Source organism: Chiloscyllium plagiosum, chromosome 7 (genome assembly GCF_004010195.1).
Source record: "Chiloscyllium plagiosum isolate BGI_BamShark_2017 chromosome 7, ASM401019v2, whole genome shotgun sequence".
NCBI lineage: Eukaryota > Metazoa > Chordata > Chondrichthyes > Orectolobiformes > Hemiscylliidae > Chiloscyllium > Chiloscyllium plagiosum.
Window position 1 is genome coordinate 88,255,272 of NC_057716.1, and position 16,377 is coordinate 88,271,648.

At 41.1% G+C, this 16,377-nt stretch overlaps 1 protein-coding gene across 4 annotated transcripts in view; it reads left to right on the forward strand.

Moving 5' to 3' along the window:
• Positions 1–16,377, forward strand: part of parp14rs3 (poly(ADP-ribose) polymerase family member 14-related sequence 3) — a 79,135-nt gene that overhangs the window by 43,879 nt on the left and 18,879 nt on the right. For all 4 annotated transcript variants that reach the window (XM_043694150.1, XM_043694151.1, XM_043694152.1 and 1 more), the window contains 6 exons: positions 1,204–1,380; positions 4,030–4,196; positions 4,965–5,088; positions 7,479–7,541; positions 11,454–11,630; positions 15,463–15,642. In XM_043694150.1, the coding sequence (XP_043550085.1) occupies positions 1,204–1,380; positions 4,030–4,196; positions 4,965–5,088; positions 7,479–7,541; positions 11,454–11,630; positions 15,463–15,642 (888 nt within the window). The remainder of the gene's footprint in view (positions 1–1,203; positions 1,381–4,029; positions 4,197–4,964; positions 5,089–7,478; positions 7,542–11,453; positions 11,631–15,462; positions 15,643–16,377) is intronic.

A 16,377-nucleotide genomic window follows, 5' to 3' on the forward strand; every position in this document is an offset into this window, starting at 1 on the left:
TTTCTGAAGGCTTCCCACTTTCCAGCCGTCCCTTTACCTGCAAACATCTGCCTCCAATCAGCTTTTGAACGTTTTTGCCTAATACCATCAAAATTGGCCTTTCTCCAATTCAGAACTTCAACTTTTAGATCTGGTCTATCCTTTTCCATCACTATTTTAAATCTAATAGAATTATGATCGCAGGCCCCAAACTGCTCCCCCACTGACAGCTCAGTCACCTGCCCTGCCTTATTTCCCAAGAGTACGTCAAGTTTTGCACCTTTTCTAGTAGGCACATCCACATACATCCACATACTGAATCAGTTAACACACTTAACAAATTCCTCTCCATCTAGACCCTTAATTATATGGCAGTGCCAGTCTATATTTGGAAAGTTAAAATCCCCTACCATAACCACCCTATTATTCTTACAGATAGCTGAGATCTCCTTACAAGTTTGTTTCTCAATTTCCCTCTGACTATTAGGGGGTCTATAATACAATGCCAATAAGGTGATCATCCCTTTCTTATTTCTCAGTTCCACCCAAAATGTCTTTAGTTTAAGATACAAAACTGGTGTCTGGAAATTAATAACTTGCAAAGATTGGGATTGATTATTCAAAAGTTGGTTTAGGAACTATTGGAGTGTCTTCAACAGTTTTGGTTTACTGTATTACATATAGAGAGGTAGTAAGACTGATTGCTTTGGCTATCTGTCTCTGCGTCGTGAGATTTTGTGACCATGAAACTTTCAGAATACCTATTGACATCATTGTACAAACCAATGAATTTAAGGTGGCATGGGAAATGTGGCACAATTCAACACAAATGTTATTTATTCAGCAAACAACAAAGAAAACTAAGGCAGTTCAGTCAAATTAAACCATGAATTACAATGAAACCTCTACAGACTGTTTACAAAGAACTCCTGCAAAGTATGGTAATTTGATCTTGTGACTGAAATGACAGCAACTACTTTGCGTAATAGCAATGTGATTTGTGCAGCAAAATAGAGTAAGCGGAGAATTGTTTCATGCAAATTATGTGCATAAAATCAATCCTACTTACACAAGTCTGGGACCAAACATGCGTGAAAGGAGGATAAGTATTTTTTGAGCCTGCAGTTGTAGAAATTGTTAGAATGCATTTGCATTATAAGAATTTCATAGGTAGAGAATATAAAATTAACTCCTTTTTAAACTTTGCATCTTTGTTTTTTTTAGGTTCTCAGCCTAATGATGGTGTGGTCGTTACCAGTGGTGGCAACCTTACCTGTGATTATATCATACATATGGTCGGTCAAAGCAGTCCAGCATTGATAACTGCCTCAGTAGAAAAAGTATTGCAAGTATGTGAAAACCATCAGATCACCACTGTATCTTTCCCTGCTCTAGGAACAGGTAACTACTGCCAGACTATAAATATTTCCATCCTTTGTCCATTTATTCTTATACACTTCTCCACTCCTCTCCAATAATGTTGCTTGCTGTTATGGTGTAGTTTCTTGAGACCACTCTGTCTCTAGGACTGCTCCCACATGATCACTATTTATGTTTGTCTCTAGACAGTGAACATTATCTGGCCATTCAGCTTCAGTGATATCACAGCCAGGCATCATGCTTTCCCAATTTAACACACTTCCTTTAACCTAAATATTGTCCCCATTTCCAATTGGGTGCAAAAAATAAGCAAATTTTCGTTACCTCAGCCAAAGGATATTGTTACCACTGTTAGCGTCCCCAGCTGCTGCCTTGATGAGATTAACTAAACCAGTGAAGATAGGAGGCAAAGCATCAATAGATAGTGTGATCAATATGGCTCTATTTGTTTTGGTATCTGATTACCTAATGTCACTTTCTTATTCTATTCATCTTTCATACCGGAGTATATTTTGTAATGACTTGCTCACTACATGAAATGCATTGTCATGAGCTGCTAGTCCAGTATTCACTGTTTATTGCTCAGTATTAAACAGTCAGTAGGTCTTCCAACATTGATGTCTCACTGATTGTGATACCGTGATAGCCCCCAGCAATCTGTCTTAAATAACTGGTGGCTTATATGTCTGGTTATCTAAAGTAAAATGGGGAGCCTAACACCTAAAGCTCCACTGCCTCTGCATCATTCATGTGATATATTCTTAAAGCACAACTACCTTAATTGGACAGAAAGCAAGTTCAGTGGCCACTCTGCAGCACCAAGTGACTCAAAGAGATGGGAGCTGCCAATGAATAAGGCAGGCATCCATAGCACAGAGGAGGAAGTGCTAGATGTCTTGAAATGCATAAAAGTGGATAAATCCCCAGGACTTGATCAGGTGTACCCTGGAATTCTGTGGGAAGCTAGGGAAGGGATTGCTGGGCCTCATACTGAGATATTTGTATCATCAATAGTCACAGGTGAAGTGCCCAAAGACTGGAGGTTGGCTAACGTAGTGCCACTGTTTAAAAAAGATGGTAAGGACAAGCCAGGGAACTATAGACCAGTGAGCACGACGTCGGTGATGGGCAAGTTGTTGGGGGGAATCCTGAGGGACAGGAAGCACATGTGTTTGGAAAGGCAAGGACTGATTAGGGATAGTCAACATGGCTTTATGCATGGGAAATCATGTCTCACAAACTTGATTGAGTTTTTTGAAGAAGTAACAACGAAGATTGATGTGGGCAGAGTGTAGATGGGATCTATATGGACTTCAGTAAAGTGTTCAAATAGGTTGGGAGGTCATGTTGCGGCTGTACAGGACATTGATTAGGCCACTGTTGGAATATTGTATGCAATTCTGGTGTCCTTCATATCGGAAAGATGTTGTGAAACTTGAAAGGGTTCAGAAAAGATTTATAGGGATGTTGCCAGGGTTGGAAGCTTTGAGCTATAGGGAGTGCTTGAATAGGCTGGGGCTGTTTTCCCTGGAATGTCGGAGGCTGAGGGGACCTTATTAGGGTTTATAAAATCATGAACGGCATGGATAGGATAAATAGACAAAGTATTTACCCTGGGGTGGGGGAGTCCAGAACTAGAGGGCATGGATTTAGGATGAGAGGGGAAAGATATGAAAGAGACCTGATAGGCAACTTTTTCACTCAGAGGGTGGGATGTGTATGGAATGAGCTGCTAGAGGAAGTGGTGGAAGCTGGTACAATTGCAACATTTAAGAGGCATTTGGATGGGTATATGAATAGGAAGGGTTTGGAGGGATATGGGCCGGATGCTGGCAGGTAGAACTAGATTGGGTTCAGATATCTAGTCTGCCTGGACGAGTTGGACTGAAGGGTCTGTTTTTGTGCTGTACATCTCTATGATTCTATGATTCTATGTTGTCACCTGCTGTTACCTTGCTAAGGGTGACAGCTGGCATGTAAGAAAGTCATGATTGGAATTCAGGGCGATTGAGTTGAACTGAAGCAATGAGCACTTTTCAGTACAGATTAAATGAGGATCAAATACCTCTCGTCACCTTAAGAGGAATATATCTTTGTCTTTGAGCGAAGCCAACAGCTAACACACCAGATTCCTCATAGTCAGTTTTAATATTGCATTTACAAACACCACAGTTTCTAATGGAGCATAATGGGTCATTAACTGGCAGAATGCAGGTTCCCTGTTTCCCACTCCTGATAGGACTTTGAAAATGTCAAACTCTCTGAGAAACTCTTGGGTCTTGAGAAGCACTCTGAGACACTGAATATCAAACTGTGCCTGCACTGGTATTTGAAAATCTACCATACTTACAACTTGGACTGGTCCGTCGAGCTGTACAAGTGAGACTGAATCATAACTGTCAGTGAGGACAAGGGATGTAAGACTGATTATTTTCTGCACATCATTAAATCAGAAAAAAGGGTTATGCTGAGTTAATATTGTTTAAAAAAGTAAAATGCAATTGATTGCAGTAGTAGTAATAGATAAACTGTTTTCAAAAGTAGTATTTAAATGAATGTAATATTGATGGCAAATTCAATCCTTTGAGCAAAGCCATGACTAACAGTGATTTTGATCGCTGGTTTTGGTCCATATTAATTTCATTTTTCTAAGACATTGTCCTTTTGCAGGTATGGGAGGAATGAATCCACGGGACACTATGGAAAGCATGTTGATTGGATTTGAAAATCATTTGTCACAAAATAAACCATCCAGTATTAAGCTTGTTTACATTGTTGTCTTCCAAACTGACATGTATGATATTTTTTCTGACGTCTTGCTACAAAAATCGCAACAGGTAGGTGGGGGTTTAATATCTAGTATAACCCTTTGCAGCATTATGATCAAATCCAAAAGAGGAGCTTTGATTATGGAGTGTGTGGAATTTTCACATTTCCTTCCTGCCCCTACTTGGCAAGGATACCTACCCCAGCCCAATGAGGTTATTTGGACTCAATGTGGTATTTTAAACTAAGGCTTGTGTTGGTGAGCTCTGATAGATTCTTCACCAAGCAAAGCTTAGGGACCAAGATACAGGACCAAGAGGCCACGGAAAGGTGGATTTTTAATAGTAATTTCAGTTTCATATTAGGTATTGAGGGTTAGAAGCGTTCCTTTACAGTCCCAGGACCTCATCTTCCTCTGACCTTTTCCTCTGGCATTTACTTTCCCTCAGCCCCATCATTCCTGATGAAGGGTTTTGCCCAAAACGTCGATTTTCCTGCTCCTTGGATGCTGCCTGACCTGCTGTGCTTTTCCAGCACCACTCTAATCTAGACCCTTTACTTTCCCTCAGCCAGTTTCCCTTCTCTAGCACAAATTCCTTATATTATGGGCCATCCCAGGGACTCTAGTGACAGCAGTGTGCCTGATTTAATCGCCATAGTAACCAGAAGTAAGGAAGTTACTGAGGCCAGATCATTAAAATCAACTATTTCCCGACAGCCCTATCTTTGCCATTTGAGAGTTAAAACCCATCCTTGGGCTCTGTTGGTCAGAAAGAAGCACAATGGAAAGAAAGAAACTAATTCTAACATTTTTAATGCTCACTAATTTTTTATTTCAGAAATTCAACTCTGTAGAAGTAACCATTGGCAAAGTAAAATTGGTAGCTGCTCAAGGTGACATCACAGCAGAACAGACTGATGCAATTGTAAACTGTACAAATGTCAACCTTAACCGAAACAAGGGTGAGTGCCAATGTTTGTTCACACATCTTTTTTATTGACAACTGCTAGTTGCATTATTGATTACCTGTTACCATACTATAACATCTCAAGATGCTTCATATAAAAAAAATACAATGCATAAGATTATCTCAGATCCAGGTCAAATCATCTCAGTTCCTCAGGATAGCATCTTAGGCCCTACCATCTTTAGTTGCTTCAGTAATGTCCCTTCACTCTATAATAAGGTCAGAAATGAGGATGTTTATTAATGATTGCATGATATTCAGTACCATTCATGACTCCTCAGATCCTGAAGTGGTCCATATGCAGCAAGACTTGGACAACATCCAAGTTTGGGATGATTAGTGGCAAGTGATGTTTGCGCCAGACTAGTACCAGGCAATGGCCATTTCACAGGTGTGAAGCTGGAAAAGCACAGAAGGCCAGACAGCATCTGAAGGGCAGGACAGTCAATGTTTCGGGCCAAAACCCTTTGTCTGTCCTGACAACTTTGACTTTCCTACCCCTCGAATGCTGTCTAACCTGTTGTCCTTTTCCAGCTTCACATCTATTGACTCTGGCTTCCAGCATCTGCAGTTCTTACTGTCTCCAATAGCCATTTCTATCTCCAATGAGAAAAAAAACTAACCCTCATCTTTTGACAATCAATGGCATTAAAAAGCACTGAATCCCACTATCAATATTCTGGGGTTAGGGGTGGGGTTTGGAGGGGGTTTGGGGGGCTACCATTGACCAGAAACTGAACTGGACTAACCATACAAATACTGCAGCAACAAGAGCAGGTCAGAGGCTAGGGATGTTGTGACAGGTAACTCATCTCCTGTTTCCCCAGTGTCTGTCAATAAGACACAAGTCATGAGAATAATGGCATATTCCACAATTGCCTGGATGAGTGCAACTCGAATGGTGAGAATATGGTGCTAACAATTTCTACATTGTGGGTTTGTTTTAAAATCTATCTGTTCAGAGATGCTATTACACTCCCCTGGAGTAGGTGGGATTTAAACATAGACTCCAATTATTGCATGACAAGAACCCCTCAAAACGTTAGTTGCTTTTTTTGATCCCCCTTAATTTCTATTCAATCTGTTCAGAGGTGTTATCTCACAATCCTGGAAGATGTGAGACTTGAACCCAGACCGCCTGTTTTAGAGGAAGGGACACTACCACTGTGCCACAAGAGTCCATACAGTTAGCTCTACTTATTTTTGAATCAATCTGAGTTATTATACACCTCTGGAACAGGTGGGGTCTTGAACCCAGACCTTCACAGCCCAGAGATAGAGATATACAACTGTGTCACAAGAGCCCAACCAGTTAGTTGTATCAATAGAGGGGAAGGATGTGTAGCTGGAGGGCATTGATTGGGTGATTGAAGCACTGAGTGTCATGGCGTAAGCCAAGCTATGAGATGCATACCTATAATAATTCATACTGTGAATAAATTTACAGCAAATAAAGATTTTACCTCTTCCTTCACTGACTGTTTATCAGGTGTATAGAGCAGACGTTGTGTACCTGCAAATCACATCTCCCATTTCTGTTGTCTTTTGGTCTTTCTGTTCTTTTGCAAGGAAAGTGAAGTAAAAGAATATTCTGGGTTAAGCTCCATCTCACCATTGCCTTCGACACATGCTTTATTATAAGGGCTGACCATCCACGAACATCTCACCTTCACAACTCAACCTTCACTTGTGACATGGTAATCCTCAGATTAAACCACCACCAGTCGTCTCCCCCTCTCCATCCAATGCAAAAGCAGCCCTATGGTCATCTGGCAACTTTTTATTATAGTGACAACTGCACTTGCTTTTCCATGTTATCTCTTTTTCTCTAGAAGTCAGGTATCTTAAAATATTTAGTTCCCATCCTTGATCAGGAAATGTTGCTAGATCAAAACCATTTATCTCTATGTTTTGTATCATTACTTGTTGCTATTGTTGATGTCTGCTTCTTGTTACGAATGCTTTATATGTTCTCGTAAAGCACTTCTAATTTTAGTTTTTTCCTCTATTTCCCTGATGTGGCCCCCTAGTCATTAATACATTTCAGGCATAAACTCCTTAACTTTTCTCCAAATCACTACACTGCAAGTTTGACTTTTTAGACTTATGAAATGATCCCTATTTGAATGCACCCCTTATTAATTTAAAACCTTCTATTCCCCCAATGTTATGTGATTTTCCAGTACATTAGTTCTAACCAAGTTTAAGTTGAATCCATCGCAATCAAACAACTTACTGTTTCTGCTACACTGGTGATTGCCCCATGTATTGACATTGTAAATCTGATTAAGCTGGTATACGTATATATCTTTAGTATAAAAGTTGAGCTCTTTGATAGATTGGAATAGCATTTTACTGTCAATAACTAACTTTTCTACCTTACAGGGGTTTGTGGTGCTATCTTAAAAGCAGCCGGACAGTCAGTAGTGGATGAATGTAGCCAACTAGGTGAGTAACTGTAAGGCATCTTCCTTTTCGGTCTGACAGAATGCAAACTCAGAATGAAGTTAGGTTTTTTGAAAGGGTAATGGGTCTTTCAGTCACTTGTCAGAAGATAAGTTAATACCAGCCTCAAAATTCAGCAAGTACAAAAAGATGTTTTAAAATGAATTTAATTCAGCTGTAATACAGAAACATTAAAAACCAGGGCAGGAGTAGGCCACTTGGCTTATCGAGCCTGCTCCAACATTCTGCATGATTGTGGCTGATCCTTTATCTCGATGCCATACTCCCATTCTCTTCCCATATTCCTTGAAATCTTTAGCTTCTAGAAAATTATCAGTTTCTTTCTTAAATATATTCTGTAACTTCACCATCATAGTCTTGTGATAGAACATTCCATAGGTTTGCCATTACTTGAGTGAAGAAATTTCTGCCCACCTCAGTTCAAAATGGCCTGATAATATCTTGTCACCCTTGTTCCGCCACCTCAGTATCCCAGTATATCCTGGGATATCCTAGTAGTGGTGAGTACTTCTGGCAAGTGGGAGGGTCAGGCAAACATTGGATGAGAGAGGCCCTATAGGAGCAGGACAGGTACCTCATGAGCAAAGTTTGGGATGATCCTGTGAAATAACTTGTTTGTGCTCATAGAGAAAAACCCTCCACAAACCACAACCAAATGACGCCTAGACAAAATATATGACAATTAAGCCCTGTTTACTCCATTAATGATGATAAAATAGCAAAGGATATAGATAAAAGAGTTCTGAAAGTTGAGGATAGCAATCTAGAAACCCAAACTATGGAACACAAATTCAAATAAAACCACAGCTGCTGGTGGAATTTCAATCCAATTCATAAATAAATCTGGAATTAAAAGCAAGCCTTAGTAATGGTGACTGTGAATTACCATCAATCTCATACAAAAATCTGGTTCACCAATGTCCTTTAAGGAACCTAATCAGCCACCCATACCTGGATTGATCTATGTGAGATCCACAATGATATGGTTGACTCTTAACTCCCCCTGAAAAGAACATAACAAACTATTTACAGCAAGGGCAACTAGAGATGGATAAAAAATACTGGCCTTGTAACAATGACCACCATTTCATGAAAGAAAAAAAGGTAATAAGGTTTGCAGATGACACCAAAATTGGAGATATAGTGAAGAAGGTTATCCTCAGGGTACAACAGGACTTTAATCAGATGGATGAATAAACCGAAGAGTGGCAGATGGAGTTTAATTTAGATAAATGTGAGATGCTGCATTTTGGAAAGGCAAATTAGGACAGGACTTATACACTTAAATGGTAAGGTCCTGGGGAGTGTTGCTGAACAAAGAGATCTTGGAGTGCAGGTTCATAGTTCCTTGAAAATGGAGTTGCAGGTAGATGGGATAGTGAAGAAAGCGTTTGGTACACTTGCTTTTGTTGGTCAATGTGCTAAGCATAGGTGTTCAGAGGTCTATTTTTAATTAGATTAAATTACTTACAGTGTGGAAACAGGCCCTTCGGCCCAACAAGTCCATGCCGACCCTCCGAAGAGCAATCCATTCCCTTACATTTAGCCCTGCACCTAACACCACGGGCAATTTAGCGTGGCCAATTCATCTAACCTGCACAATTTTGGACTGTAGGAGGAAACCGTAGCACCCGGAGGAAACCCACGCAGTCACGGGCAGAATGTACAAACTCCGCACAGACAGTTGCCTAAGGCAGGAATTGAACCCGGGTCCCTGGCGCTGTGAGACAGCAGTGCTAACCACTGAGCCACCATGCCGCCCTTGTTGCAGCTGTACAGGACATTGGTCAAGCCTTTTTAAAATCCTGCATGCAATTTTCATCTCCCTGTTAAAGGAAGAATGTTGTGAAACCTGAAAGGGCATAGAAAAGATTTGAAAGGCTGTTGCAATTGGTAGAGGGTTTGGGCTGTAGGGAGAGGCTGAAAATGCTGGGACTATTATTCCTGGAGCATTGGAGCTTGAGGATTGACCTTCCAGATGTTTATGAAATCATGAGGGGCATGGATAGGGTGAGTAGCCAAAGTCTTTTCCCTGGGGTAGGGGGACTCCAAAACTAGAGGGCATAGGTTTAAGTGAGAGGGGAAAGATTTAGTAGGGACCTAAGGGGCAGCTTTTTCATGCTGAGTGTAGTGTGTGTATGGAATGAGCTGCCAGAAGAGGTGGTAGAGGCTGGTACAATTACATTTCAAAGACATCTGGATGGGTGCATGAATAGGAAGGGTTTAGAGGGATATAGCCAAATGCTGGCAAATGGGACTAAATAAAGTTAGGACATCTGGTTGGCATGGAAGAGTTGAACTGAAGCGACTGTTTCTGTGCTGTACATCTCTACGACTCTAAATAAGAAATGAAACATCTTCAAACAAAGGAATAGCAGCAAGTGGAGAAATCAACATGATAAGTCAGAGGAACTCAAGATCAATCTGCACACCTGTTGTGGGCATACAACAACATAATGTTAGCTTGGGCTAAAGCACAAGAATTACATTCAAGGGTTGGAGATACAAGGCTAATTTCAAGTGTCAGACATGGAACTGGGACACTTTGGAAGGAGACACAGAAACAGGAGTGGGCCATTCAGCCCCTCGGCTCCACCATCCATTGTGATTGTGGCTGATCTGTGGCCTCACTCTATTGACACGCTTTTGCCCGATATCCCTCAAAAGCTTTGCCTAACAAAAATATATCTGTTTCAGATTTCAATTTAACAACTGATCTAGTTTCAATTGCCATTTATGGAAGAGTTCCTAACCTCCACTCTACTTTGTGTGTGGAAGTGCTTCCTCATATCTCTTCTGAAGTGTCTGCCCTATTTCAGGCTATGGCCCCTAGCTGTAGAATTTCCAACCAGTGGAAATAGTTTCTCTTTATCCACCCTGTCTTTTCCTGTTTACATTGTAGAGGTGTTGCTATACTGGATGGACATTAGGAAATACATGTTCTGGAACACTACTTAAAATAAATGTGCAAGAATAAGACAAGGAGAGGCAGTTTCAAACTGTTCTGAGACAAATTTGGAACTGATATCAAAAAGTTCTCCTTTACACAAATAGTGATCAATGGAAAAGGATTCCAGATAAAGTAGTGAAGGCAATAAGTGTCACATGAACACCAACTAGCCATGAAACGACACGACCAGTCTAGGTGACAGCTGGAACTGACAACCGGAAGTGGCAGAGACAAACCACTATAAATGCCGGAGGAAAGATCACAGAAGTGCTTCACAGGAGGCTCCCAAGCACTGAGGATGTCACCTAGACAGGGGACGAAACGTCTGCAACACAAATTCCCAGCTCGGCGAACAGAACCACAACAACGAGCACCCGAGCTACAAATCTTCTCACAGACTTTGAAGTGTCACTCTATTTATGAAATAATTGCAAGTTGGAATAGAGAGGCTTTGGAGTCTATAGAATCCCTAACTACTGTATGGAAGCAAGCCACTAGCTCATCAATCTCACACCAGCCCTCCAAAGAGCATCCTACCCCCTACCTTATAACATTGCATCCCATGGCAAATCTACCCAATCTGCATACCTTTGAATTGTCAGAGGAAACCCACACAGGTGCAGGGAAAATGTGCAAACTCTATGCAGATAGTTACCCGTGGGTAGAATTGAGTCCAGATACCAGGGAACTATAAGGCAGCAGTGCTAACCACTGAGCCACCATGCTGCCTACTGGTTATTCCAGTTAAATGAGTTTTCGAGGATCAGAGTGGCCATTCTTACCTGTGGCAAATTTGAAAGATTCTGGATATCACATCCTTTTAGGAAAAGTGTCAATCAGCTTTTGAATTTATAGCATGAGGTTAATTGTATGCCACTAACTGGTTATTAAATTATTGACAGTGGTAACAGCTTTCATTTCAAATATTGTTTTTCCTGCTGTAGGTGTCCAAAATGAAGACACTGTTGTAATCACAAAAGCAGGAAACCTTCAAGTGAAGTATATCATACATTTGGCAGGCTGGCTTAAAGCACAAAATACAAAAGGATCTTTAGTAAAAGTTCTGAAGGAATGCGAAAACCTAAAAATAAGTTCAGTGTCCTTCCCAGCATTGGGCACAGGTAGGTTTTGGAACAATATGTATGTGTTATTTCAATACCTTTACTTTCATATGTTACAGAAAGCATGCAGGATAAGATGATCCAGTAACTTCAGGGTGATACTGTTGCAGACCCCAATATAAAATATGAGCTTGAAACAATTCAATGAGAAGTATAGGAAAGCTTCCTGCTGATTGTGTGTTTATATTTCTTAGCTAGAAATTTCAACAAGTCATTTATAAGACACCCCTTCCCATATTGTTCTTGCATACAACCAAATGGTGTTGACAGTTCCCAGGGAAACATCTATGAGAGATAGATTCAGCCTTTATGAAAATTCTGTTTTCTCTATAAAAAAGATAATGACACATTCTGAAATTATACTTCAAAATGAGCCAATTGCTGGTTCAAGCAAGACATTCCTTCTACACAGCTTCCCTGTTTGCAATTTGAGTCACATATTACCTCTTGCACTTTCAGTGGTTAGATAGGTTTATTGGGCATCATAAGATTGCAGGGATATGTACAATGATTACAGGGTTTCACACCTCATAGATAGGTCTGTGGTTAGTACCTTTTAAAGCTAAACACTCCAAGACATGTGTGCACCTCTCAGTGTTAGCTTCCTTTGTCCTCATAATGCAACCACTGATGGTGTGCATTCTACAATGGTGTCCCACGCTTGATTCCTCGTTCAAGATTGGTCCTATTCTCCCAATATTCCTTCAAGGTCCATTCTGTTCTGAGCTGCCTGGACCTTAGGTACGCTTTCCTTTTCCTCTTTGCTAGTTGCACAATTTCTCCTGTCATCCACGGTTCACGAATCTTGCCTTCTTATCCCTTGTTTTCAAAGGCATATGCCTATCCTGCACTATCTTAAACTTATCTTTGAAAGCATCCCACATATCAGATGTGGACTTTTCTTCAAATAGCTGCGTCCAATCCACATTTCCCAGCTCCTGCCTAATTTTGATATAATTAGCCTTGGCCCCAAGTTTCGTACTTGTCCCTTAGGATCACTCTCATCTTTGTCTACGAATATTCTAAAACTTACAGAATTGTGGTCACTATTCCCGAAGAGATCCCCCACTGCAACTTCTACCACCTGGCCTGGCTCATTTCCCAACACCAGGTCCAATATGGTCCCTTTCCTTGCCAGACTATTGATATACTGCTTGGGCGGCATGGTGGCACAGTGGTTAGCACTGCTGCCTCACAGCGCCAGAGACCGGGGTTCAATTCCTGCCTCAGGCAACTGTCTGTGTGGAGTTTGCACATTCTCCCCGTGTCTGTGTGGGTTTCCTCCGGGTGCTCCAGTTTTCTCCCACAGTCCAAAAATGTGTAGGTTAAATGAATTGGCCATGCTAAATTGCTGTAGTGTTAGGTGCAGGGGTAAATGTAGGGGAATGGGTCTGGGTGGGTGCACATTGGCGGGTCGGTTTCCACACTGTAAGTAATCTAATCTAATCTAAAAAACTTTCCTGGATGCTCCTTACAAATTCTGACCCATCCAGACTTCTGACACTAAGTGTATCCCAGTCAATGTTGGTAAAATTAAAATCTCCCATCATCACCACCCTATTGCCTCTACATCTTTCCATAATCTGTTTACCTATTTGTTCTTCTACCTCACGTTCACTGTTGGGAGGCCTGTAATACAGCCCCAACAATGTAACTGTACCCTTCTTTCTCAGCTCCACCCATAATGCCTCACTGCTCAAGCCCTCCATGGTGTCCTCCTTTAGCACAGCCGTAGTATCTCGGGTTTGGCCACTGCCCAAATTTATACTAAATCCTTACCTTCCAGGCAACCTCCTTGTCTCCAACGTCACCTCCACTCTGTCTCCTGCTGCTCCAGGAAAAAAAATGTGGCAAATCCAATTGAGTTTCTGATCATTGGTAACCTCAAAGGTGTTGACAGTGGGGTTTCAGTGATAGTAACACCATTGCATTTCAAGGGCTGGGGGTTAAATCGTCTCTTATTGGAGATGGTCATAGTCTGGCATTTGTGTGGCGTGAAGCCTGGGTATTGTGCAGATCTTGTTACATTTGGACCTGGACTGCTTCAGTATGAGGAGTCACAAATGGTGCTGAACATTGTACAGTCATTGGCGAACATCCCCACTTCTGACATTATGGTAGAGGAAAGGTCATTAATGAAGCAGTTGAAGATAATTGCATCTAGGACACTACCCTGAGAAATTCCTGCAGAAATGTCCTAGAGCTGAGATGATTGACCTTCAACAACCACAACTATCTTCCTTTGTGCCAGGCATGGCTCCAACCAGAGAGTTTTCCCGCTATTTCCCATTGATTCCAGATTTGCTAGGGCTCCTTGATGCCACACCTGGTCGAATGCAGCCACCATGTCAAGGGCTGTAACTCTCACCTCACCTCTGGAATTCAGCTCTTTTCTCCATGCCTGAACCAAGGTTGGAATGGGGTTAGGAGCCGAGTGTCAGAACCCAGACTGGGCAAAACTGAGTAGGTTATTGCTGAGCAGGTGCTGCTTGATAGTACTGTTGATGACCCCTTCCATCACTTACTGACGATTGAGCAAAGATTGATTAGGCGGTAATCGGTTGGGATGGATTGGTCCTGCTTTTTGTGTATAGGACATACCTGGACAATTTTTTACATTGTCAGGTAGATGCCAGCATTGTAACAGATGAGCCAAACAACTGCATGGTTTAGACAGATTTTATAGAATAACATCAATCAACTAATATCCAGGTCTTTTCTATCACTGGTCCATCAACTACTCATTTCATTGCAGCAAAGAAGATGAAGAAAATATTAGATAGACATGTAAAAAATGATGAAGGATTTGGATCAACTAACAAGGAGAAAAAATATTTCTTCTAATTGATAAGTTGGTAACTAGAGGGCATTTATTTAATATTGGCACCAAAAAAAGGTAGTTCAAGGTTATTCCCATCCGGTGGAAAACCAATGGTGATTCATTGGGGGAGACCTGACTGAGTTAAATGCCTCTCAGGTTGTTATTTGGCCATAGCTGACCTCCCCTGTGCTTTAGGGCAGTGGCAGAAAAAGTCAGGAGTGTGATGGAATACCCCTCACTTCTTGGATGAGTGCAGCTCCAACAACACCCAAGAAGTGATCAATCTTGATCAATCGAAGAGAAAGTAGCCCGCTTGATTGGAACCACATTGACAAGCATCCAATCCCTCCACCACTGATGCTCCATAGCAACAATGTATACTATCTACAAGATGCACTGCAGAAATTATCCAAGGCTCCTTTGACAGTACCTTCCAAACCATTTGGAAGGAAAAGCAGATACATGGGAACACCACAACCTGCAAGTTCCTCTCCAAGCGATTCAGCCCCCTGCCTTGAAGATACGTTACCATTGCTTCAGTGTCATTAATTCCATCCCCAACTAGGAATGGGTAATAAATCCTGGCCCAGCCAGTGATGCCAATGTCCCGTGAATGAATTTTAAAAAATGATGGCTCCCTCTGGAGAAGGAAAAGGGGAACAGTTCCAGTAATAATTGAAAATAAGTGTAATCAGTGTAATTGAAACAAGTGATAGCAAAGTATCAGATAAAGAACTAATGGGCAATAAATATTGGCATAGTCAGTCTTGCCCACATCCTGTGAATCAAGATAAGCACATGGATGATTTCGGGATAGTGTAGGGGGATGAGTTGAGAATAGTTCACAGGTCGGCACAACATTGAGGGCTGAAGGGCCTGTTCTGCACTGAATTGTTCTATGTTCTATGTTCTAAGATGTTAATAGATTTTTTTATAACCTTACGGTTGTCTATTGTTGAACTTCCCGACTGCAATCTATTTAACCAGACAAACCTCTGCCTTTATGCACAGGTGAAGCAAAACTGAATCCTCAAGATATTGCCAATGCACTGCTGGATGCAATAAGTGATTATGTGGTGGACTTTGTTCAACCTTCACTCTCTTTGATAAGGATTGTATTGTTCCATTCATTCATGCTGGATTCATTTCGCCAATGTATAGAGAAGCGTTTCAAGCATTCCCAGTCCACTGGTAAGGAACTATTCAAAACTTGATAAACCTCCAGGTGCTTTCCATGATCTTCAAATCCAGTTCAGTAATTGCACATGTTTTGCACTGTTAATGTTAGTTCTGAGTTCAAATAGACTCCATTTTCTCTGGAGTTGAGGTGTTATACTAAAATATTGTAAATCTTATTGTAAGTGCTCATGAAGGGGGCAGTTGAAATCTATACAACTCTCAAACTGTGAAGGTATTTAAATGCCCAACCCCATATAGAATAAGTAAACTGTTTGCCTGCAAGACTGGGAGGTTTAAAAAAAACTGTTTTACTAGTTACAATAGCTGTATTCATGTCCTCCTAAGGATAGTTCTTATTTCTTGTTTAATGGTTGCCTGCTATACATAATCTATCTCACTACGGGATTATTAATTCATAGTTTAATTGACAGTCCATAGAGGTTATTAAGAGATCAGTTGTCTTTTGAGTGGGGTTATGGATGCAACTATTTATTCTTTATAAGCAATTGAGAACTTGAGACCATTTAAATGTGTCAGATGGGTTTGTTGAGCGGGAATGTTTTCATATGATGAAGGTTCTAATAGACGTTTTGAATTTTGTTTTCTTTGATTACAACATGGTTCAATTGGGGAATAGTGAGAAAGTGAGGACTGCAGATGCTGGAGAGTCAGTGTTGAAAAGTGTGGTGCTGGAAATGCACAGCAGGTCAGGCAGCATCCGAGAAGCAGGGGACTTGACATTTCGGG